Below are 26,626 nucleotides of genomic sequence, written 5' to 3' on the forward strand. Positions count from 1 at the left end.
AATGTTAAAAACCTGAAAGGAAGATTGTCTTGTCCTTCTCACCAGAACATGTAACAACACAGCCACAAAATAAAGTGTGTTTTGTTGACGTTTTTGCCCTTTGGCAGGCCACGCTGGTAAAATACACCACAGATGAGTTTGATCAGCGAATTCTTTATGAATACTTAGCAGAAGCCAGTGTTGTTTTCCCCAAGGTTTTTCCTGTCGTGTAAGTATTTTCTGTTTTTGTCTAACTTCCGTATCTGTCTTGAAGTCGTATGTTTTATCAAAGCTTAGGAAAAGTATCATCTAGTAATGCTCACTGGCTGTGGAGAGGGGAATTGTGAGACAGCATGATAGAGATTTTAGTTTAGAGACAGTGGGTTTAGTGGGGGCCTAAGGCTAGTTTTGGCCTGTTAGGGAAAACATTCTTTTTTTTTCTTGTTGGTTTTCTTTTTTTTTTTTTTTTTTAAGATTTTATTTATTTATTTGAGAGAGGGAGAGGGAGCACGAGCAGGGGGAGGGGCAGAGGGAGAAGCTGGCTCCCTGCTGAGCAGGAGGCTCCTTGTAGGGCTTAATCCCAGGACCCTGGGATCAGGACCTGAGCAGAAAGCAGATGCTTAACCAACTGAGCCACCCAGGCATCCCTCTTAAGTGCTTCATGGTGATGAGCATTATTCATTGTTCATTTCCTCACTTAGGAGCAAACCATTAGACGCTCTATGTACCTGTTTTGGTTTATTTTTTAGTAGAGCTTTTGTATTTATCCACAGCTGAGTGAAAACAAAAAACCTTCTATATGGAAGATGAATTTTATTCTCTCAAGAGCTGAGATCATATTAGCCTCAGATTATTCAAATATGTTTTCCAGTATATATTTTCCATTTAATTTCCCTTTAAAAAGTTCTTGTGTTTACTTTTTGTTTGCTTTTGTTTAGGCACAATTTGTTGGACTCTAAGATCAACACCCTGTTGTCATTGTGCCAGGATCCAAATTTGTTAAATCCAATTCATGGAATTGTGCAGAGTGTGGTGTACCATGAAGAATCCCCACCACAGTACCAAACATCTTACCTACAAAGTAAATCAGTGTCTTGGGAAGAGGGTGGTTGATGGACTTGCTAGTGTGTGCACTGTTAACAGAATGCACCAACTAAAGAATTCTTTGTAAGGGATAGGCTTATTCATACTTCTCTCTCCATATGCTATCTTCTACTCTTTCCATTAGACGAACATTCAATAAGTAACCGGTTTAGAACTTCTTAAGATTAAAATACAATTTTATACTGAGTGTGTTTTAAGTGAGTCTTAGTCTACTTTGACATTCATTCTGAAAAAATGTTTTCAATGTGTGTTTGGGTTTTAAATGTCATCAACCATATAACTTATTTAATTTCTATTAAGATTAAAAGACTGTCATGCTTATTATAAGAATAACATTGGTTTGTTGCAGGTTTTGGTTTTAATGGCTTGTGGCGGTTTGCGGGACCCTTTTCAAAGGTAAGAAAAATCTGTTTTTCTCAATTGACAAAATGAAAGTTTTTATTCTATTAGTGTGCCTGCTTTAAGAGCACACAGTATGCTGAAAACCAGAATGATGACTCACGATAAACACGTTATTTTTAAAAAATGTTTTCCACCACAAGATTCTTTCTAAGAGGCAGCACCTTTAATACATTTATATATCAGTTTTTACAAAAAAAAGGAACTCAGTCCAGTTGATGCTTGACTTTTCAGAAGGGTGTGATAAACCTCTGTAAAGTTTTCTGCTCTCAGTCGTTTGTGTGTTTGATGATTGCAATGCATACACTTAATTATCTTATAATTAGGAAGGAGCACGACCTATGGTTAAAATCAACCTCATGACCCAAAACTAATACAGTGTTATATGTTAGTGAAATCTCAGTTTTTTTTAATTACATAATGAAGAAAAATACCCTCATGAAAATATTTTTCCTTCCAGCCTATTGGATTAGATTCATTTTTATCTGGAATATATTCCTACTTGTTCTTGTTCATTTTTTTCTTTGATTAGCATTAGTTGATATGGTGCTACATAAATGTGTTTTTAATTATTGTCTCTGTGTATGGTCCCTCCAGATGGATTGAGATTCCTTGAAGGCAGGACTTCTGTTTCCCCCCACCCCAGTTCCTAGTGCAGTGTTCTAGATGCAGGGGTGCTAAATCAAGGTGAATTATCTAAATCTTACTCTAGTTTTAAGAATCAGGTATTTAGTTTTTTATTTTGTTCAGTTAGTACTGAATATCTCTTGATATGCAAAGGCTATCATTTAAAAAAATGGGCCTGAATTCCTAGAAATTAAGTATATCTTGCAGGAAGGTTTGTAGTTCGATTGCCAGTAACCCTCTGCCCTCCGCAGTGTTCAGTTAGTTGAGTATCTAAACGGCAGCTGGCATGATGATCCTCTGCTCATTTTCTTGTTTTGGAAAATTGACTACGCATCGTTGCTGATGGTTTTATTGTCTCAGGATTAATTCAGTCTTTGCCTCTGCATGGCTGTCAGCAATCGCAGGGTCATCTGGAAGGTGTAGGTGTAAGCTGAAGAGTTCCCAGTCAGAAGTCCCATGGTAGTCTGGCAATCCTATGCCACCCCTTTTTTTTAGTGCTCTCTAGTACACAAGAAGAAAAATAGTACATTAAGCCCAGAACGAAAATTGAGTTAATCTTTTTTGGCTTCAAAGGGGATTTACAGAAAAAAAAGAATGGAGCTAAAATAATTTCCTATTTTCCATTACAGCAAACACAAATCCCAGACTATGCTGAGCTTATTGTTAAGTTTCTTGATGCCTTGATTGACACGTATTTGCCTGGAATTGATGAAGAAACCAGTGAGGAGTCCCTCCTGACACCCACTTCTCCTTATCCTCCTGCAGTGCAGAGCCAGCTTAGTATTACTGCTAACCTTAACCTTTCTAATTCCATGACCTCACTTGCAACTTCCCAGCATTCCCCAGGTTAGTAAATGTGATCTTTATATAAATTTGAGCAATAATATTAATATACCAACATCAGGAATTCCCTTGTTATCAGGTTATAGTAGATTTTGCTCCTTTTTATCATGAGGTTCATCTTACATTTCTTCTTTACCTTATAGCTGATTTGAATTTTGTTATTCTATAAAGCTTTCGACTTTCAAACAGTTATTCATAAGATAGTGAAATGTTTAGAGTGTTCACATAGTGTTCTAAGGTTGATAAGTTTTTAGAGTTTGGGCAGAAAGAGCAACTTCTAAGCTACCTCACCCTGTAAGTGAAGAGAATGAGAATTCCCTTATTAGATAGACTAGCCTTGCCCCAAGGGCTTCTATGTCTCTGATACAGCATACTGTATCCAAGAAATCCACAAAGTATGATAGTACCCCATGTCCCTGTGCCAGCAACAACACAACTATCCAGAGACCAACCTGAAAATCTAGGAAAATCAACAACCAGAGAAACGTCACCTCAAGAAAATGACATCTTAAAGCACATAAGCCTATTCCTTGCCACAGAGTCCCTCTTAGCTCCACACAAGTGAAGTGTGCCAGTGCAGCATGCAGCTAAAAGGTGGAGGCACTGAGAAATACTAGCTAACAGCCGGCGCAGGGCTCAGATACACAAGACGACAGAAATGGCAAACCTGTAGACTTCCGGGCTCATTCGGTGTCAGGGTAAATGGTTTCCTACAACTCTGGTCGACCCTAGAGGAGTTATTCAGTGCAGAACTGATGCCATTGTGTGTGATGATGACAATGGGTAGTGAGGGAAAGCTTCCATGTGGTCATGTTTTCCATTCAGAATGATACCCTTCTAAAATGGTGAAAATTTTAAAAAGGTTTTGTGTTTAAAGTTCCATTATCTGAAAATTTTACTCTTGAAGCACCGATGTATATTTACTGTACATCGTTCTTTTTTTGGGTGTTAGCATGGATTTTCTTTTTAAAATCCTAGTGATAGCCTACAATGATGTTCAAGACACATAAATAGAGACCCCAATTTATAATCCCAATCTTGCATGAGTAGTTTTGAAGGCCTGAAGAACTTGGCAAATATAATATCCAACTCATATTACAAACCATGGTATTAAAATAACTATATTCATCTATTCAGTTTTGGTCAGCTACAAAGCTTTGGCCAGCAGAGGAAACAAATTGTTTGGTCCAGCATATATTGATTGATTGATTGATTCTTTTTTCCTCCAAGTAATAAGAGAAATCTGGCCAACATTTCTTCTGCATATAACCATATTCATTTGCCCTCTGTCACTTATTCCCTTGGACAGTGGTTCTCCAACTGTGATCCCAGACCAGCACATCAGCATCATTTGAGAGCTCGCTAGAATGCAGATACAGAGCCCTACCCCAGATTTCCTGCATAAGAAACTCCCAAGAGTTGGGCCTCAGCCAGCAGTCTGTATTAATAAACACTCCAGATGATTCTTACACACACTAGAGTGTAAGAAGCACTGCCCAAGGATATGCCTGTGGTCCTGCCCCATTATCAGCATTTCAACCATTAAAGCCAGGGAAAAACGTAAAATGTACTTCTAGATATTGTAGCCACTGAACTCTTTCCCCCACCACTGCACCCCCCACCCCCACCTCCAAATCTTGGCATTTTGGAGCTAAGGAACACTGTAGAGACTGTTTAGTTCTAGGCTCACCATGTTGTGTGTGATGGGGAAACCGGGATTTAGAAGAGCTCAGGTAATTGCTTTATCACACAGTCCTTATCCAGAACCCAGGCCCATGCTCTTTCTACCACATTCATCACTTTCCATATCTATGATCAGCTTTCTTCCCTCCCTTTGTGTCCCTGTTTCTTTCATTTATTTATGTATTGCTGTCTCATTACTTCCATCTGCCTTACCCTAGTCCACCACTACTTTTTTTCCATAGAGCTCTCTGTTTTCTGCATTACTTGTTCTTTATAATGTTAATGACAACTGGAAAATTCATACTCTGTCTGTAGTTGCCCTATTGTTTTTAAATTTTGGTTTACTTTGATCAAACTTCTGCCACTTGGGCTACCAAAGTGGTGTTAAACCTGTCGAAAGTGGTTATTTGTTTTTATATTAACTTTTTTTTTTTTTTTTTTTTTTTTTTTTTTTACACCCAGACTAGTTGTTAGAGAGGTTTCTGCCCATCTTTACCCACTAGTGGAGACCCTAGAATAACCATGTTGGAAACAGAGGTAGCAGTACAGGTTCTCCTGCTAGCTGATTAATTGCTTATATCCTGTGTTGGTTATTTAAAAAATAAGTCCTATCCTGCAACCTCTTTTTTTAGAATTGTTTCTAAAAATCAGAAAATAGTATATGTGGTTTTGGTTACAGTTTTAAACCAATAGTGTTACTTTTAGTAGTTCTTTAGATGGCTGCTTGAATAGACGACCACAGCCTGGAAGCCTTTGACTATTCTCAAAGGAAACAAGCTTTAAAAGCAGTTGAATTAATTAAGTGGAATCATGGTACTCAGCATTTCCTGGCTCTGAATTGCAAATTCTGTGTCCTCAATTTGCCAGATTATTTTACTACATGTTTTTGGGAAAAGGGTTTATCTTTCCAGTAGTGGTTGTACTCTCCTGTGAAACAAACCCATTTGTATCTCCAAATTGTGGGCTTGTCTCCATGAAGTGATCCTGATTTATCTATGTATCTAATTACTGTGCTTTTGCCATTTGCTCTTATAGAATACCTCTTCAAGAGTTAATATTTCATTTGTAATTAGGTATACTGTTTTGTATCTTTAGCTACATGGAGTCTTATATTCCTGTCTCCTCATTTCTTTACGGAGCTGAGTTTGCTGATATCAAAGGGCTGAAGGAAGTAATGAATCTAACTTAGATTCTCAACTCAGCCTAGCATTTCAACTTTGCTGTTTGGCTGTATAAAAATCAAAATAGGTTCCTGTCTCCACTCCCATCAGCCAAGTCCCAAGCAGAAGTATTTATTTATTTGTTTACTTACTTGCTTATTTATTTTTAAAGATTTTATTTATTTAGAAAGCCTGCAAGTGGGGGGAGAGTTAGAAGGAGAGAGAGGGAGAAAGCAGACCCCGAGCTGAGTGCGGAACCTGATGCAGGACCTCCATCCTGTGACCTCGAGACCGTGACCCAAGCCAAAACCAGGAGTAAGATGCCCAACCGACTGAGCCGCCCAAGCGCCTCATAAGCAGAAATATTTAAAGAAATTCCAGGAGCTCCTGGGTGGCTCAGTCCACTAAGCAGCTGCCTCTGGCTCAGGTCTTGATCCTGGGGTCCTGGGATCGAGCCCCGTGTCCAGCTCCCTCCTCAACGGGGAATCTGCTTCTCCCTTTTTCTGCACTCCCCACACCCCAACCCACCCCCCGGCTTGTGCTTTCTCTCTCACTCACTCACACATTCTCTCTCTCTCAATAAATAAATTAAATCTTTAAAAAAAAAAAAAAAAAAAAACTCATGTCACTCCCGGAAGTGGAGCCACAGATGTGGCTTGTCATCAAATTACCCAACACTAATCTGCGCCCGGTCTCCTGAGCTTTACGCAGCTGAAAGTTCTGTTGCCCCATGTCAAAAGGCAAAAGTCACTGATCTGCATAGAGCTCCACTCTGCTGTGGACTTTCCTTGTCCGTGCAAGCCTCTGCTTTCTAGATCTTTGGTACTTAGCAGGATCAGCCACTAAGCTGTGTTTTCTTTTTGGTCACCAGCCAGCATTCTCACTGTCAAATCAGCTAGATAAGATTCATGAACTCCCTCCCACTCCCAGGCATTAAACCTTACTTAAATAATGTATTAACTTATTTTCGGCGTTGCGGGGGCGGAGAGCGGTAATTCATCAGCCACCAGCTTCTGAGAAAGTGTTGGTCACTATGTAAAGCAACTGTCTCTGAAAATCCATTCTTCCTGACAAACTATCATAGCTCACTTGTCTATCCCCTTAGCACACAGAGGATTATTTTCTAAATCTATATTTTTTTTAAGTTTCATTTATTTGAGAGAGAGCGCATGAGCACAGGGAGGGACAGAGGGAGAGAGAGAGAGAAGCAGACGCAGGGAGCCCAATGTGGGGCTCGATCCCAGGTCCCTGAGATCATGACCTGAGCCAAAGGCAGATGCTTAACCCACTGAGCCACCCAGGCCCCCCACTAAATCTATATACTAAAATGTGTAAATGACTGTCTTCTGACTCCCTCCCTAGTTGAAATTGAACTTGGCATCAGTGGACCTGTCAGTGGAGTTCAGTGCATGTAAATTTATATTAACCTTTTAGCCAAATGAACATAAAACTCTGCCTCTTCAGATTTTCCCAAATGTCACTAAGAGAGCCCTGAAAAGAGTCCATAAAATATACTCTGACATACAAGATATGCCAAACTGATTTTGTGGTCCCCTGTTAGGTCCAGTGTGGCTGAGCTGGACATAATGGAAGAACCAGATTTAGAGCTAGAGAAACCAAGTTATTCACTTAAAAATGCTGTGTGTATAGGGCTCTGTCTTGTTTAAGGCCAAGCCATGAGTGGTTAGGTAATGAGCAAAGAAGCCTTTTTAAAGCCATAGTTTTGAATGCTTTATAACCTTCTCAAGTACAGTCTCCCTCCATCCTCTTTACATGTTGAAGACCAAGTATACTAGAAATAGAAATCCAGATGGAATTATATGGACTAAGTACCCATTAGGAAATTACATAGATCCGCTTTGAATGTATTAAGTTGTAATTTATACTCTGCCAGTGTCTCCCAATGTTTTTCACACTGTAATTTAATTCAGTAAACATTTGAGGACCCATTTTGTAGACGTACACTAGATAATCTGGGCCACTTAAAGACGGGAAAGACCCTGGTCACCAAAGACTTGACAGTTTTTGCCTGTGGGTCTCAGTATTGGGTTTGGAGCTCAAGTTTTTACTTCCTTCTAACAAATTCTACATGTATGCAAGTTCTTTGATTTTAAGTGCAAGATTACTATTCCAGTGCTCGGTAGAAAATAACCAGAATCCCAGATACTTAATCCTACAGAGATTCATTGTTCACTACATGCAAGGAACTCTTCTGAGACCTATGGAAAGGGGGTAGCTAGTAGCTCATAATACCTGCCCTCAGGTGGATGTCAGGGTAAGAGGGTGAAGTGTCCCCAGAAAGAGTCATTTTGACCTCTCTCATGGGGCTTGTTATGTTGTACCTTGTACTACAGAGTATTCTGATGGATCAAAGAGACATTTGTTGGGAAGACACAGGTAATAGTTACAGCAAAACTTTTGTAACGTATTTTTTACCTCAAAAAAATGGGAGGTGTGTGTTATAATTTTTTGAACAAAACAGCCATGTGGTCTATTTTAAATGTTTTTTACCAGGAAAAAAAAAAATCCCCCCCCCGCCTTTGATCAGCTTATTTTACTGTGTGTTGGAGGATGAATTTTTTAGAGCAAAAAACCTGTTCAGTTGAGGGTTATTGTTGTTTTAATTCACCTCTTCCGCTTTATTTGGGGCTGTGTCCAAGCCCGTCAGTTACTCGGTCACTTAGCTTCTTCAATGTAGACCTTCCTCCTGGGCAGCTGTGATCAGCGTGGAGTGCTGACAGCTGTGTGCGCACGGACAGGATATCAGCACCGTTTCTCCACGGGGAGGCTGAGCCCTGAGTCAGTAACACTCCTGATACGTTCACCAGGTTTCAAATGTCTCCCTCTTAGAAGACACTTAAGGCCTCTCTTTCGAGACTACTTAAAATCCCTGAAACAATTTTAATGTTTTTGGCCACTGCATATGGTATCCCCAGACCTTTATTTGGCATTTTCTTAATTTCTTTCCCATCTTTTTCCGTGTTATTATTACCCTGGATTTAAGGGAGAAAAATAATTTTAAACTGAGCAATTGCTTGGTGTAATTTCTGCTAATTTTTCATTTCATTTTTTAGTTTAATTCTTGACTTCAAGTTCTTCATTCCAAAGAAGGTGGTAAAAACACATCTATCTATAAAATTGTAAGTCCTAACATTTATTTACAGAGTGTGATACTTAGGAAATTAATGGTCAGAGTTCAAGAATTCAAAAGACTGTTTCTGAAAACCAGGGAACATAACAATTGTCCAATATCTACTCGTATTTCACCCTTTCAAAAAGCCTTTTGGACATCACTCACTTTTGTCTTTCCTCCCATTCTGTGTCTGTGAAGCTTCTCTGCCTTGTTCTAAGTCGGCAGTTTTCATGTGGCTGTTTCCTCATCAAGGTACTCTTTCCTTCCGCCATCTCTGCACGACATGCCGCTTCCCCTGCCTTCATCCCGGGCACGTGGCATGAGACTTCATTCACCGAGCCCTGTCAGCACCGTTTGGCTTAGCACCTGAGGCACTTGTAAAGCCACTGCTTTAAGGTCTGGTGCTCACTGACCCTGCAGGGCCGTGCATCCTGTGTCCATGAACGAGCTGCTACCACACCCCCGTGAACACAGAACATGCGGTCCCAGCCCCAGGCAAACACAGGCCGGTGAACAGGAAACCCCAGGGAGAGTTAGTAGAGAAAGCAGGGTATGTGGTTTGAGGAAGAGTTCTTAGCTTAGGAAATACTTGTCTTCCCCCAGTATAAATCCAATTCCAGTACTTTCTTAGAAATTAAAGCCGGCTGTGTTCTCTTATCATCTATATTTTAAAAAGGGAATATGGTCTTTAGTTAGCTCTAAGGACTAAGAAGAAGAAAATGTGATGCACTTCTATCTAATTTATAAAAGTTGCCTTCTCTTCTTTTAACTCTTCTGTAACTATTATACAAAAAGATTAGGCCAAATACAAAAAGAAGTATTGGCAACTGATGAAAGTACATTAAAAGTTTTGTTAATTCTTACAGTTTTGTATATCTAGTTTAAAATACAAATATTTCTAAACACATATTTAACATGTCTTCATGAAGGTATTTACTGTCCCGTAAGAATAAGCTATAGTTACCTTTTCTTTTACGATTTATTATATTTTGTGCTGGTTCACATTAACTTAGGTACACAGTCTAGTGTGAAATTCAAGTACTGTGCATTCGTTCTAATACTCCTTTCAGTACGTCACTTGGTCTTTAATTTCAGGTATTAGGAGCATCTTGATTTGCGTAGAATTATTTTATCTGTGTGCAGGAAGTCTTCACCTGGATGATCTTATCTGAGTGTTCTAACAACCCTTTGAAATAGGCACATCTACTCTTATCCTTAATTGACAGATTGAGAACTAAAATCGATTAGGGTCTGATCCCACCAAGACTCGGACCTGGGTCTTCTGACATGTTTGCATCATTGTATGAAACAAATGAGCCCGCTGATATGTTTGCCCTCTCATATGTGCCATAAGCCTTTTCTGACAGGTTTGCCATAGCATAGATGTAATCAACTAAGCAGCGCAGAGTCCGCTAACCTGCCAGCCCTCCTGTGCAGATGCTGTGAGATGCGAGTTATTCGTCTTTTATTTTTGGGGTGTGACTTCTCACAAATCGCCTAACCCCTTTTTCTTCAGCTTCTCAAGAACTGAAAGGGATTCCATCCTTTTATTATTTCATGAAAGTATGAGGTTCCAGTTTGGGAAAGCCATTTTGGCGCTTAAAATTTAGGTGAATTTTTTAAATGAAGTGTTTTATTATTCGTCAGGCTGGATCTATCCCCAGCTGTCAAAATAAATAAACCCTGATACCTGCCTTCAAGGAACTCATGCTCGAGCAGAGGAGATAGACGTACAACTTCACTTAACCATCATGCACTCTAATAATTTTTCCCACTTGATTTACTAAATTCTGGCCAATAACACCTTTTATTTAGGATTTCATCTTTATCAGGAACCACCACAATTCACTGAAGCCTAGTGCTTCTTCATGCACTGCTGCATAGAATTTCAGCTTCTTACGTCCTGCGTGTTTGTAACTTGGCTGCACGTTTGACCACAGCCTGTCTGTGGGAGAACTTAAACTAGGAAGTCAGGACCACAGAAGTTTTTAGCTTTGTTTCATTCAGGTGGTAGTTTTGGGGTTTCCATCACCTCCTGGGTTTTTTGTTTTGTTTTGTTTTGTTTTGTTTTTGCTTTTGTGCCCACTGAGGGTCAGAAGGGTGAGCCAATACTTAGGGGCCTAAGAGAGACCAGAATGCAAAGCCTCGGAGAGGTGACACCGGGGTCTGCTTCCTAATTTAAATTACAGCCCGTACCAGTGCAGGGTGGATTCTGCCTGCATTTCAGCAGTCTGGCTGACCATCTGAGAGTTCTTCCTTTGGAATGCTAAGACCAGACTTGACTATAGAAGGCAGAAAGGCTGCTGCCAAAGTTCTCAAACGTGCTAATTATGCTTGGAAACAGAAATGTCAGAACCGGGCACTGTAATTGCTGCTTCTTACTAACTTGGCTTCTCCAAAATGCTGTAGCTTTGTATAACTATAATGCAATTTAATTGATTTTTTTCTTAAAAATGTCCCTCCACGGTGTATATGTCAGCTTCTCCTTTGATCTTTAAGGTAATACAGCTTTGCTGTGAAGTTGGGAATCCGTTTTACCACATTTACCTGTGTGTGGTTTATAGAGTTGGGTCACACACATACAAAAGTAGGAGTAGGAAGAAAACACACATACAAAAGTAGGAGTTGAGATGAAAATTAATTTGAGAGTGGAAGTAGGATGTCAGCCTCTCACATAGCACGGAAGCTTTTGGCTATGAGTGAAGGGACTAAGTCAGTGACACTTAAACATTTTTTACCAAAAGGAACCACATGCTCATGAGGAAAACAATTAGAAAATTAAAAAGAATAGAAGGAAAAAATCATCCAAGATCCCACCACTCTAAGGTAATCACTGTTCGTTAACATTTTAGTACATCTTCTTCTGTTGTCTTTTTTTTTTTTTTACCTAGTAGAGGCCCTCATATGTGTAAAACTTTATACCTTGCTTTCTATCCTTAACATTTAACAGGAATAAATAAGGTTTTAAAAATTTTATTTAGAGGTCTAAAGGTTAATTGCTTTTTTTAAAAAAGATTTTATTTATTTATTTGACAGACAGAGATCATAAGTAAGCAGAGAGGCAGGCAGAGAGAGAGGGGGAGACAGACACCCTGCTGAGCAGAGAGCCCGATGTGGGGCTCGATCCTAGGACCCTGAGATCATGACCTGAGTTGAAGGCAGAGGCTTTAACCCACTGAGCCACCCAGGTGCCCCTGAAGGTTAATTGCTTAACAGAAAATAGAATATCCTTAGCTTCACCCTAGTGACTTAATCTATATGACCCCAACTTCTGTAACTTTAATTCTTTTTTTTTTAATCTTTGACAATTCTTAATTTCTTTTTTTTTTTTTAATATTTTATTTATTTATTTGACAGAGATCACAAGTAGGCAGAGAGAGAGGAGGAAGCAGGCTCCCTGCTGAGCAAAGAGCCCAATGTGGGGCTCAGTCCCAGGACCCTGGGATCATGACCTGAGCCAAAGGCAGAGGCTTTAACCCACTGAGCCACCCAGGCGCCCCTGTAACTTTAATTCTTAAGAATATCAGTGGGCAGCAGGCCCTTGTCCTCAAATAAAAGCATTGCCACCTTGCAGGGTAATGACTGCTTTCTCCCTGGAGTGAGCTGAGTCTCTGGGTAGCAAGACCGTGTCGCAGGTGGGCATACAAGAACCAGCCCCAGGGTGGCAGATTGAAGGCAGAGAGCCACAGTCTCTCCTCAGCTGTCTCCTAGTTGTCTCAAACCCTTGTTTGTTTAAATCCTAGCTTTGCCTAATTCTTATCTTCTGTGAAGGATAAGAATCCACATAAGGAACTGTGGACTTGAACTTGTAGGCCACAAGCAGATTTAAGGAAATGGAAAGTCAGGTGCACTAAGTTCATGATAATTTCAAATGGAGGAAGCTAAAAAACAATATTTTTCTTTTCTTTTCCACTCAAAATGTGGCACCACACCCTGCAGATCAGGGGCTGCATGCTTTTGGGCTCTGAGTTACAGCAATGATCATATTTAAAAATAGAAGCATTCAGTTCAATCAATATTTACTGGAAAAGATACCAACTAAATCTTACCAGAAGATGAAAATGAATAATAAACGATCTTTGCTCTTCTAGGTGCTTTTACTCTCATAGAGGAAATAAGATGTATACATGAGCTGTGGTAGCAGGGGCAGAATGTAAGACATGTAAATGCCATCTAGAAGCAGGGAGAGAGAGGGGGAGATGGGAGCTCTGGCAGGACACAGCAGAGTGCATCCTGAAGGAAATGGAGATGAGGAAAACATGGGTCGAATTTATCTTGTGGAGACAGGCAAGGCACCAGAGAGAGCTTGCGCAGACGCGCACTGCAGAGTTCAGGGCATGCTGGAGGTGACAAGCAGCCTCCTGTCAATTTTGTTATTTTTCTTAAAAATTCACTCTGGAGAAGTTGCAGATACATAGACAGAAGAGAATAAAAATCATCCAGAATTCTGTTAGCCAGAAACTTCTGTGGACATTATGGTATCCTTTCTTCCATTCATCTTTCCACACATATGATTGGAATAGAGCAGATTTGAGATGCTGGTCCACTGTGCATGGCTCTTCGAGGAGGGTGGCAGACGACCTTGAGCTGCATGCAGACCCCTCTCCCAGTGCACTTTTTCATAAAAAAGCACTAAGAAATACCCCAGGTTCCTCTAATAAGTTCCAGACAGCAAACCCTTATTGAGCCTCTGGAAATCTGGCCACATGCCTCCAGATGCCTCACACTCTGCATTGAACACAAGTCTGCATCTAAATGATGTGTGGCTCCTAGAAGATCATCACAAATCCACTTCCTGCTCAGGAGCTACAAGGCACATGTGTGGATAGATGTCCATTTTCTAGAACATGAATACTTTTAGACTTGAAATGGTGCTTTGTCCAAAAACAAGTATTTTTCCTCTCTCATTTCATTTGTATTTTAAAATTCAAATGGTACGGTAAGAATAAAATAAAAATTACCTGAATTAACACCCTCCAGAAGTAACAAATTTGGCAGCTGTTGTCCCACCCTTTTTTTTTTTTCCCTGTATGTGAGAAATTTTTTTTCCTTACTTCAAAATTATGGTCATCTTTCTGTATCAGTAAATAGCAAGCAGTACTTTCCATTTCCAAAATGCTGTCCAGCTTTCTCCTCTCCCACAAGTTATGCCACAGATGGATATAATCACTGATTATTTTGGTAAATTTTATTGAAGTGTAACAGACAGGAAAGTATACAGATCAAGAAACTGAACATTACCAGCATCCCAAGAAACCACCTGCCTCCCCCCTTCCAGCCACTGTGGTCCTCAGTAACCACTATTCTGTTACCTATCTAATTCGCAATCTTTACTAATAGAATGGGCAAAAATATCTTGGTGTTTTTTTTTTTCTTTATTTTTTTGCTTCTGGTTACTTTTATGCAGTTACTGCTTGGACTGCTTCTAGAATTCACAGTAGGGCCCAATTTTTGGAGGTTAAGTCTCCTCCATGAAAGAAATGAATGGCATCTATTTTAGGTGCAGAACACGAAGGGATTTGCCATAGTTGAAAACTTTAAAGGAAGAGTCTGCAGTATAACTTATGGCCTCTATTATTTTCTCAGTAAATATCGGAGTTCCTTTGGGAGAGGCACTATGATTAAAAAAAAAAAAAGAAGAAGAAGAAAGTATCTTCCTTTCTTTGAAGTGACAAATTTCAGTACCTTCTGCAACTAGAGAGTATATTCTGTGTAGAACACCAGTAAGGATATGTGGCTAGAAGCTGACCTCTGCTGGAAGCTTCTGGTATGATGTGGATGAAAGAGCCCTAATCTTCCTGGTGGCTGCTAGCCTTCATTCAGCTCAAGCCTGCCTGCCTCTAGCTTTCCCTGGCAACTTCTCGGTTGTTACTGTTTTGTTTTGTTTTTTTCCTTACGCTGTTTTTCTGCTATGATAGCAAGTTTTGCTTAACAAAATGTGACGTTTTCTGTGTGGCAAGGTCTTTGTAAACATCCTAGCGGTTGACTATTGAAATATGCGAAAACAGTTGGCCAGGTTGTATCCTATACACACCATGAGATTCAGGCCTGGAGCTTGACTGCAGAGGAGGGGGAGTAACTAGCTGCTCTGCTTCTCTCCAGGAATCGACAAGGAGAACGTTGAACTCTCCCCCACCACTGGGCACTGTAACAGTGGACGAACTCGCCACGGATCCGCAAGCCAAGTGCAGAAGCAAAGAAGTGCTGGCAGTTTCAAACGTAATAGCATTAAGAAGATCGTGTGAAGCTTTCTTTCTTTCCTTTTTCAAACAGACATAACTCACACGGGCTCGTCACTAGTGACCCCTTCACCACCGTGCTGTGACGCTGCACTTCATGTCTTTAATGAGCCCGCCCACGTCTGCCATGTTGCCAGATGATCAACTCTTGGAAGCATTGCCTAAATTTAATGCTGCTTTTTCTTTGACTTTGTTTTCCTTCTACTTTCGGTGTGTCTGGTTTAAGCAGGTGTTCAGAACAACTGCAAAGAAAGTGGGAGGTCAGGACGCTTGAACTGAGAACATCCCAATTGTGAGAGAGGATGGATTCTCGAATACTTGCTACCACTGGCCAGCTATGAAAGCCATTTGCACAGAGCTCTCTGCCTTCTCTGTTTCCCCTTCTTCATCATACACAGTAAAGTGTTAGTCTTATTTACACACTTTTCAAGATAGAAGTTTATGGGAGAAATACTACTATAACCCCAGTATGTTTAATCTTTTAGCTGTGGACTTTTTTTTACCTTACACAACTGAAGGAACCATAGAGGTCACACCTCAGTGATTCACACCATAAAGCCACAGGCAAGGTACTTCGGGGGGTGGGGGGATGGAGGGATTTAGTATTTTGTAATGAATTCTTAAGAAGTACTAACACTTGAGTATTAGCAATAATTACAGGAAAATAAGCATAACCACATATATCTTAACAGTACCGAATTAAAGCGATGGGTTCTGAAGCCTTATCCAAACTCAGTCATCCAAACTAGTTTATATTTTTCCTCCGTTGATTATCTTTTAATCTTTAAATATACTAAAAGTTGTTTTTATAAGTCAAAACTATACTAAGTATAGTAACTATATGTTTCCCCACTCCTTCTCTTCTTTCCTAAATAATTCTAAGCAGGGTAATCAGTGAACAAAGTATTGAAAATTGTTCCTTGAAGGTAATTTTCATAGATGTTTGCATTAGCTCCATAGCAAAATGAAATGGTACGTGAATTTTAGAGTAGCTGATGCTTTTATTTTGTTTAATAATTTTCCCAGAAACACAGAGTATAGTGTATATTATCAAAAATTTCTTTGATAACATGTATTTTAAGTGTCTTGTAATCTTCCCCCTCCCCTCCAAAAAAAATCAGGAATCTCTTTAGCAAAACATTTGGGTTCTATATGATAGAATTGCATTTAATCACTGTGAAAGGACTGGTCAGCCTGCATTAGGATGACAGTAGGGGACCTTAAGAGTTGCTGCTATACTGAACGGTATGGATTATCCTGGTGTTGGAATTTCCGCAGTAATGCAGATCCAATTTTTTTGTGGTACCTGCAGTATGCAAAATGATTTGACTTCCGTGAACATAGTAGTAGTATCTGGATGTTCCAATTTAGATCTAAACCATATTTATTACAAAAAGATATCCCCCTACTCCCAGGTTCCCTTTATATGTTACGATGTAATGGCTTTGGGAGGGGAAAAGACACCTAGGGGAGGGGGATCTTCCTGTAGTGCTGTTTCATGAGTGGATTTCAGTAAATTAAATTCCACAGCTAAATCAATAAATAATGGTACATTGAAGTGTTCTGATTTTAATAATATAACACATTTCACATTTATCCACACAGTAACAATGTAATATGTTAATGTAAATAAAATTGCTTTTGATATTCAGAAATAACAAGAATTTAATTTTTTTAATTTGTTTACAGTCTGGGAAAAGCAAGAACCATTTGCCAAAATAAAAGGAAAAAACTTTAGTATTAATAGTTATTTTGACGTAGAATTGTTGGACAATATTGAAGACAGGTGCAATTAACTAAACTTTTTGTTTTTAACTATTGCAGAGGCTGCATTAGAGTAGAATGTTCATAGTAACAGAGCAGCTAGGACTATAAACTGCTGAGATGAGAATTGAGTTTAGAAGTAGATGCTTAACATCCTGATGCCAAGCGGCAGTAGTCTTGGTTTTCCTGCAACCCAGTGCTTCTGGGAAGGTACCGCAACTTCTTGGATCCTGGAATAAAAGGCAGATATGAGCCTTTAATCATTGTGGTTCCATGTTTTTCCTCTTTGTTGGTTGGTTTGGTGCATGTTGGTGGGTGTTTTTATGCTATTTTGCTTCTCCCGTCAAAATAGAGAAACTGCCAAAGGTTTTCTGTTTTTAAAAAAACAGTGTGTCCATAACAAGTTCTCCAAGGGTATGCTGTTTCTTAAATTTATTCGTTATCTCCCTCTAGTGTAATGAATGGAATGAATTCACTTGATGTACCTCATGAAATGATCAGCGTTGCACAAATCAAATTTGAGCCGCCTTTGAACTGAAAATACTTCTGGAAATCTGAAAACCTACTAAGGTTTAAAATTTACCTTGTTTAGAGAACTTCCGACTTTTGAGGAAAATCTAGCTTTCCAAGTAACTAAAGTGAACGCGAGCTAAGTCTCACCAATATGCTTCCCCTGAGAAATGAAACACTCTTAGGCCTCGTACCGTAATCTGCATGAGAAACCTGCAGTTCGGGGCAGATTTTCCATTATAATCTGATTTACGTTCTATAGAGAACATTAGAAGTCATTTGTTTGGGATTTTTTTTTTCCTTAAGAGGCAAACATTATCAACTCATCACGTTTTCACTGTGCATAACCCACCTGTTTTATCACTGCTCCAGTCCCAGGGGTGGGCCCTTGTTTGCCTACGTTGAGAATACAGTTCACTGGCTTTGGGGGAAAGCAGCAAAGCTCTATCCTTCATCCACTCAAACAACATGTTCACTGCTGAATGCCAGCCCTGGGCCAGTCCTGAGCCCAGTGCTGAGGACCCTACCGTGAGCAGTCCGCGGCCACCCCCACAGGGCGGAAGCTGGTAACCCTCCCTCTCTGCTTAGTGGGTTTTAGGGTTTTTTAGTTTGTTTGGGCCTTTCTGTCTGTTTTCTCGTTTTGTTTTACACCCTTCACAACCCTCCAGGCATAATGAGGCATGTCTTATTCAATGTTATGCAATGGACTTATACAAAAATTCACTCTTCGTGTCAGCCACACAATTTTTTTTAAAGCAGTATATTCACCTGTAAATAGTTTGTGTAAAATTTGACAGAAAAGTATATTTACTACACTGTAAATACATGTGATGATATATTGTATTATTTTGCTTTTTTGTAAAGCAGTTAGTTGCTGTACATGGATAACAAAAACTTGATTATTCTCGTGTTAGTATTGTTAACTTCTTCCTGCGACTGCGTCACATCATTTAAAGAAAATGCTGTGTATTGTAAACTTACATTGTATATGATAACTTCCTCTCCTTTCCATCTGGGCCTAGACTCTGGCAGTTCCCTCGTCTACGACCTTGTTAATACTGTATGCCAGCAGGAGAGATACTGCCCAATAGTCAGAACCGATCATTGTAGGGGAAAATTGTAGAACTCCATCTCAGATCACTGTTGTTCCCCACCCCATCTTCCTCCCTGTGTATGTACTCCACCCCCCCCTTTTTTTAAGTAAATGTAAATTCAATCTGCTCTAAGATGTGGGGAGTTGTTTAATTTCTTCACATGCCTCAGCTCTGATTTCTCACTTCTCCCCCTCCCCCCACTTCTCCCTGATCTTTTGAAACATCAAGGCCATTTCCTTCCTTTTAAGGATACCTTGGGTTTGCCTCCCTCCCTGAGCCCCTCCATGGGAAAGACCTTTCTATTTCCAGAACCTCTCAAAACAAAAAGTAAAATAATTTAGGTGAAATGTATAGGGGAGGAAAGAATTTCCTCGAGCCTCTTTGGGTCCCTGGCTGGACTGAAAATAAACTGATGAGACCGGCCCAACAGAAGAGAAGCACACAACACAGATGCGTTCTGTTTTCATATGAGCGTCCGTGACACAGGAGCCTTCCTAAGAAAATGAAGACCCGAGAAACCGTGAACCCTGAATGTTTCTGTGGTTGGTCTGATGAAGAGCAGGCGGTCGTGGAGGAATGTGATAGGTCCGAGAGGATGAGGTAAGTGTAGTCTACTGGGGGACCTTAGCGAGGCCCGCCCGTTGCCACTGTCTTCTCTTTGGCGATAAGGACGCTCTGTTTTTCTGGGCACAGGGAGGACGCCTCTCACAGGAGGGTTTTCTGTCCTATTTTCAGGGCAGGGGCAAGGTCAGAGTGCATGCCTCCACCATCTTCTCAGACTCCTTCAGCTTAAAATCTTCAGTAGCCAACCTGGAGTTGCAGGTCCTGAATGCCATCAAATGCTTTTTCAGGACCTGCCAACCTGAGGGGTGACTCTGGGAGAAGCTGTCTTGACTTCTTTTAACACGAGCACTTAGAAATGCCAGGACACCCTGAGATCGAGCAGTCAGAGGGCCTGTGTTAGGACTATAAAAAGCTCTCCCAACTTTTTAGCTCTTTTTCAACGGACTCAGTCATGACACCACATGCGTAAACACTGGAAAACACTCTCGGGCTCAGCTGCTACAAGCTTTACTATTTTCTTTACCTCATTATGTGGGCTACTTCCAGATGGAGAAAGAATCCAGCCCAAATCCTGTAGCCAGGACAGAGCTGGGCCTTAGGAGGATAACAGTGTCTGGCATTAAATGAAAAACTAAAACACCATGATGCTGGTTCCTGCAGGTCTGAGGCAAGTGCTGCTCCGTTTATGGGAAGACTGAGAAAGCAGGGGTCCCTCACCTGAAGAGCTTCCTGATACTCTTGGGTCTATCCCAAATCTCTGAGGCAAAGGCAGACTCCAGGGATGGGGCCCTGGGAGGGACAGGCAAGAGTTTAAAGCCTCTGAGGTGATTGCCTTGGGTACCCAGGCATAATGGAGATAGCTGTCTTCTCCCTAGGGCCCAAAGCATGCTACCCAAAACAGGATGCCTTTGGGATAATAACCGCTTGGACCATACCGCTCCATCCCTTGACAGCAAGTGCCTTGAGGACATGGACCATATTCTTTATCCTCTGTGGGGCCCCATGTCCATTTCTTGCCCGCACAGACTTTTGCTTTCTGGGACACCCTCAGGGACTTGAGAAATGACCCAGAAGTATGTCCAGGTGGAGTTACATCTAGTGCTAGAGAAGGATGCTGAGGCTGGGGATGACCTGGCCCGGGGAGCACGAGGAGCAGAGCAGCATCTAGGCAGAAAGCAGCACACCAGAAAAGAGTTTTTCTTCCATTTTTTTTTTTTTGTCCCACTTTGGGCAATGCACCCTAAATTTCTACTTTTTAGCTCCATAAAAACATGCCTTAGCCCCAGAGCAGCAAAAATAGGGGTACTCTGTATCTTTGAATCTGGCCCAAAATCAAAGTGCAATGAGAAATTGATGGCAAGGGATGCTCTCTTATCAATTTAGTAACCTGTGGATGTAGGACAGAAAGGAAATGGGAATAGATGATCTATGCTTCAAGCAAAGACTCCACTACCACCCCTACACTTCTACAAGAAAAAAGTCAGTAGTCAACTTTCGAGTTTCAGCATTCATTCATTCATGGAGGAAGCATTTATTGGACCCCTTGTTTTCACAAATGAACTCCAGCATCAGCACCTCCCAGAGGTGCTCTGTTCAGGCACGTCTCTTGATTCTGTAACAGCTTCTTGTGAACAGTGTTGTGATCAACCGTTGCTACGTCCCCGGCTAGACTCTGAGCCTCCAGTTACAGGGGTCGTGCTTGTTCGAGGTACTCAGCAGAGGGTTGCTGAGTAACACTTAAGGCGCTCCATTATCAGAGAACTGTAGAAATAGATGTACTAGAAAAAAAGACCCCATTCACAGTAGCAATCCCAATACAAAAATGCCTGCCAAAATGGAGACGACCTATGTCTATGTAGTAAAGGCCTAAACTAACTCAGGTTTTCAGATTTCACAGATCAGTGAAATTTCCAAAATGTATTTTGTCAATTCATGCATTTAGAGAAAAGCGAAAAAGAAAGTCTTTTTATAATGGAAAGGTGATTTCAATCCCAAAGGGTAGGGAGAGGGGAAATTCTTTCAGAGGAATTGATTTTGCTTTATACAAAAGTCACTGTGTTATCCTTATTTTTCTCCTTCTGCTATGCATTCAGTATGCCCCAGCGCCGCCAAGCAGGCGGACATGTGAGGGGCCAGTCTGAAGAGCTGAGGAAATAGAGAGACAAACCACAGTCCTGGGGGGGGAAACTGAATGCTATAGAGTGCCCAGTCTTCCCAAATTACTGATTTAATGCCCTTCCCATCAAGTTCCTAAAAAATTATGCTAGGGTACATCTTGGAGAGTAAACAAGAAAGCATGGCCAAGAGGGAAAAAGTGTAGTTGGAAACTTCCCCTACTAGGTAATACAGAAACTTTTTAAGTATTTCAGACTTAAAATACAATTAAACTAAATAGAATGGGACAAGCAGGGGCACCTGGGTGGCTCAGTGGGTTAAAGCCTCTGCCTTCAGCTCAGGTCATGATTCCAGAGTCCCTGGGATCGAGCCCCACATCGAGCCCAGCATCAGGCTCTCTGCTCAGCGGGGAGCCTGCTTCCCCCTTTCTCTCTCTCTCTGCCTGCTTGTGATCTCTGTCAAATAAAATCTTTAAATAATAAAGACATCAGAGGCATCTCATTTAAAAAAAGAATGAAACAAGCAAAAAAAAAAAATCCTAATTATACTATAGTTAAAAAAAAGAAAAACCAGTAACCCCCAAATCTCATTGACATCAAAGCCACAAAAGTTTCCCACCCTGTTACATGTCCACTACTGGTCGGTAGGGGGCACTGCTCACCCAGTTTCTAGGGCTCCACAGAGCCCAGCCGTCACAGCAAAGGGCTGGTAAGACTGCAGAGGGAGAGCTCAGGCAGCTTGGCCCAGTGTCTCCATGGGATGACGGAAATGTTCCATTAGACACACTGTCTGACATGGTGCCACAGCCACACGCAGGTGTCAGAGCCATGAAATGTGGCTATTGAGACTGAGGAACTCACTTTATTAAATGTAGGTAGTTAGATGTGGCTACCGGCTTGGACAGCTCAGCATCTGAAGGGTCTCGCATTAGCAGTTGTAGGCCCAAGGGCAGATGTGCCATCACTTCCCATAGTCACCGCCAGAACTTGGCACACTGCTCCACAAAATAAATCACAAGGGTCAGAAAAAGCTATTCTCCACTGTCCAGAAGGACAGCTAGAAATGTTAGCCAAAACTCTCACAACAGGGAAGGCCTTTATAAGCCTAAAAGCAGTGGGAGAAATCCTAAAGATTATGCTTAAAATATCCTCATGTCCAAAGAACTCACGCCCAAAATTTAAAGGCCAAAAAACTGAGAAATTGCTCTCATTAGAAAGAGTTCCTTAAAATCAACTTTAAGAAAAGGCCCATGTACGGGGGAAAAAAAAAAATGGGCAAAGGACATGAATGGCTAATCCACAGAAAGGAAACACTGTACAATTGCTAATTACTATACAATGAAAAGTTCATAGCAAAAAAAAAATTGCCAATAGAAATAGTGAAATATTTTCATCTGTCAAATCAGCAAGATATCTAATACTTGGTGCTGGTCAGGAGAGAAATGTGATGGACTCGCCTGTGTGCTTGACCACCTTTCTTTACCAGTAGCCTTAAAAACATCTACATTGTTTGCCCCGGTAACCCTGTATCTGGGAATCTAGCCAGGAGAAACAAGTAATCAGAGTGCTAAGACTTCCATCAAAGTATTATTTATAAGACCAGAACACCTGTACACAGCCAAAATGTTGGCTTAATTATCTACGTTCATCCAGCACTTTCTGAAAGCTGACAGGGCCTCCTTATGCAGCCTTTTAAAATGGGCCTAAAGGGAGTCAGCTGAGCCTCCATCACTTGATTTTGGCTTCAGTCATGATCTTGGGGGTCCTGGGATCAAGCCCCTCCATGCTCAATGGAAACTCCACTTGGGAATTCTCTTTCTCTGCCCCTCCCCCTGCTTGTGCTCTCACACTCTCTCTCACCCAATTAAATAAATCTTTTTTAAAAATGGGTTTAAAGGGACGCCTGGGTGGCTCAGTGGGCTAAAGCTTCTGCCTTCAGCTCAGGTCATGATCCCAGGGTCCTGGGATGGAGCCCCACTTCGGGCTCCCTGCTCAGCGGGGAGCCTGCTTCTCCCTCAGCCTGCTGCTGCCTGTTTGTGCTCGCTCTCTCTGACCAAAAAAAAAAAAAAAAAAAAAAAAAAAGATTTAAATTTGAAGGAAAACTTCCAATAGACTCAAGAGTTTAAAAACCACGTATGAGGGCTGATCCCAAATTACATTTATATATGTATACATATATATTGATACATATAGCTTATACATAGATGTCTAGAAAAGCAATGCTTCTTCTAAGGTGTGCTCTTACCTCCCCTGAACAGCAGGGGGCGCAGGAGAATCGGGTCTCTCTCCCGGGAGGCAGCCTGATCGAGTCCTGGGAGTCCTCTTGCTCCTTTGCTGTTTCGCTCCTTGGGCTGCTCCTGCTGAAGGCCAGGCTCCCTGCTGGAGCCCCCTTTAAACATGGCCTGGCTGGCTCAGTCGGTAGAGCATGTGACTCTTGATCTCAGTCTCGTGAGTATGAGCCCCACGTTGGGCATAGAGCTTACTTGAAAAAACCCACTGCACCTCAGTCGGTTCCCAAGAGGCCTCTGGAAGCCTCCACCCCAAAGTGACCTTCCTGTGCCTCCCGTGCAGTGTCACTGCCCGTGGGGTTCCCAGCAGGAAACCTGACCTGCCTCAGCCTTCGTGTCCCTAAGTCTCAGTGATCCTGGCTTGTCCAGTCCAGCTCCCAGCCCTCATTCCCCTCCCAGAGGTGTACTCCGCAAAACGGCGACACCTTAGATTTCTGTTTTCTTCGGTTTTCAAGCTTCTGGGGTAGGGGTGATGGGTCCGTAGCCGGGGCTTTAGCCCAACGCCTGAGATTCTGCATCAGTCCCTCCAGGCTCACCTGCCCAGCTCCTGCCCCAACACTTCCGTGTGGGAAGGAATGCCAATGGGGACCAAGAGGCCACCTAGGCCACGGTCCCATGTCTGTCACCAAGAAGCTTTGTGATCTTGGGCACTCACTTTTCCTCTTGAGACTTTGGGTTTCCCAAAAGTCAAGGAGTGAGTTTGCATCAAAGGGATTAGCAGGCAGGTGTCCCCCATCCTGACAGTCTCTGGCTCGCCAATCACCAGGCCTTTGGGATAACCAGGATCCCTCCTCCTGGGGCAGTCAGGCTGGGCCTAGACACCCTTCAGTAACAAATGGTCCTTTCTTACCCACATCTCATCTTTATTCCATGACCCAGGCTGACAAGCATCATCCATCTGGGACATCGCCAATCCCATGGCAGGGGACAAGAGGCATGGAGAACCATGGTTGGTCTCCTAAGCTTATCCGTAAGCAATACTTCCTCCACATTTCGCTAGCCAAAGCACATCACACGTGGCTATGTTTGAATTCGGTGAGGCAGAGTATATAATCCCCTGGAGGGAGGGACTCCACGGGGTGGGGGGGGGCTAAGAATCAGCACAGTGACACTGCCTGCCATTTACCCATTTATTGAGCCCTTGTTAATATCCCAGGCACGTTGTGGGGCACGTGGGTGGTGTAGTCAGTTGGGCACCTGACTCTTGGCTTTGGCTCAGGTCATGATCTCAGGGTCTTGGGATCGAGCCCCGTGTCCAGCTGAGCCCTCAGTGTGCAGTCTGTTTGGGACTCTCTCTCTGTCTCCCTCTGCCCCTCCCCCCTCAAATGCATAAATCTTAAAAAAAAAAAAAAAACATATTCCAGGCACCTTGGGACACGAGTCTCCACTCCAACATGATGATTAGCTAGAGAGCTGAACAACAGCACTGTGTGCACCAAACATTACTCTGTTTACACCCGTATTTTGTGACAATACTGAGGTGGGTAGGTACACATGCTCTTATTTTGTCTTTACAACTCTGTGAGGTAGACAGGATTATCCCCATTTTAGAGATAAGGGGGCACCTGAGTGGCTCAGTGGGTGAAGCCCATTTTAGAGATAAGAACACTGAGGTTAAGTCACTTGACCAAGGTCACATGGCTTATAAGTGGCCAAGACAGGATGTAGACCCCAAGCCCTCTGAGTCTGAAACACCGTACCTTTTTTTTTTTTTTAAGATTTTTTATTTATTTGAGAGAGAGAACATGAGGGGGTCTGGGGAAAGAGCAGAAGGAGAAGCAGACTCCCCACAGAGCAGGGCGCCTGCTGTAGGACTCAAACCCAGGACCCTGGGAGATGATCTGAGTCACCCAGTTGCCCCAGAAACCTGTACCCGGGGCCTTCCTGTCACATACCTCCCATGAAAAGCAGCAGGAGTCCAAGATGGGCCTGCCAGACTCCCAAAAGTGTGGAGTATTTGCCCACATGCTGCGAGTAAGAGGATGTCAGCAGGTGGCATCCACGGGTGTCAGCACCCGTCACAGCACCAGGCTGTGATATCGGGCCTGGCAGTTCTGTGTGTTCTGAGACCTGCAGGACAAACAAGGCCCCTGGGATACATTCGCTCTCGGTCTGACTCCCCAGCCAAGACACTTGGAGGCTCTGAGCACACCTTGTGGGGGCTGGGGGTGGGGGAGGAGGGAGGGTTCCGCTCGATGAAGACAGAGAGACTTGGGTGCTATCAGGGGGTAAAAGTAAAGGAGAGGAAGCAGGCCTCACTGCTTAGAGTCAAGCCCTGCTCCCACGGGTACCAGCTCTGTGACCTTGAGCAGTTTACCTCAAACCCCACCCCCCAGCCCCCTACCTCCCCAACCCCCCCTCATTTCCCTCACCTGAAGATAGAGTTAATAACAAAGCGCCCTCCGGGAGCCACTGGAGAAAGCAGAGCTGGTTCAGAGAGAGCCCTTGGTTCTTGCCAGCGCCTGGCAGGAAGTAGGCCTCAGGAAGGGCTAGCTGGTGTTGCTTCAGAGGCCGGAGGAAGGGTCTTCCCAAAAGAAGAAAGGAGATCCAAAGGTACCCCCGTCCAGCGAGGTCACCAGGGCTGTGTACCTGTATTTTAACAGTACATACATGTAAGTGTGTGCCCACGCTCACATCAGACACACGAGTGAACGTGCACACAATCACACCAGAGTCCGCGGATGAGGGTGTGGCCCTGACGTTGGCGTCAGCTCTCCCTTCTTGGTCTTGGTATGATACCTTTGTCCTTAATGTCCCGAAGAGCAGAGACGTGGAGGGCCTGGCGCCCTGGCCAGGGGAAGGTCAGCACATGGGCGGGGCATCACGGAGCATCATGAAAACACTCCAAGGGAGACTGCATGGAGTTCTGTAACAACAGAGCGGTGAGGGCAGCTCACCCAGGGAAGACTTCTTGGAGGAGGTGGCCTCTGTGGGACGGCTGCGGAGAGAAGAGGAAGGACATTCCAGGCAGAGGGAACGGTATGCTTAAGACGAGCCAGGCATTTCATCGATCGACTCTGTGTTGCGTCAGTGTCTTGCAGTCGAGGCTCATGCTCCAGAAATGGACCGACAGTATGGTAGAGGGCCTTACTGCCCTCCAGAACAGAGGGCCCAGCTGGGGTCCA

At 42.5% G+C, this 26,626-nt stretch overlaps 1 protein-coding gene across 7 annotated transcripts in view; it reads left to right on the forward strand.

Annotated features, from left to right (window-relative positions):
* The window catches only part of NF1 (neurofibromin 1), a 252,162-nt gene extending 233,495 nt beyond the window's left edge, over positions 1–18,667 (forward strand). For 6 of the 7 annotated variants that reach the window (XM_032845422.1, XM_032845416.1, XM_032845419.1 and 3 more), the window contains 5 exons: positions 108–208; positions 918–1,060; positions 1,433–1,479; positions 2,739–2,955; positions 15,031–18,667. In XM_032845422.1, coding sequence (XP_032701313.1) covers positions 108–208; positions 918–1,060; positions 1,433–1,479; positions 2,739–2,955; positions 15,031–15,173 — 651 coding nt within the window. In that variant the 3' untranslated portion in view covers positions 15,174–18,667. The remainder of the gene's footprint in view (positions 1–107; positions 209–917; positions 1,061–1,432; positions 1,480–2,738; positions 2,956–15,030) is intronic. The other variant, XM_032845423.1, reaches the window with a different exon arrangement.
* Positions 18,668–26,626: the final 7,959 nt, after the last annotated feature.

The sequence above is a fragment of the Lontra canadensis genome, unplaced genomic scaffold (assembly GCF_010015895.1).
Source record: "Lontra canadensis isolate GAN:19392208 unplaced genomic scaffold, GSC_riverotter_1.0 scaffold163, whole genome shotgun sequence".
NCBI classification, from domain to species: Eukaryota; Metazoa; Chordata; class Mammalia; order Carnivora; family Mustelidae; genus Lontra; species Lontra canadensis.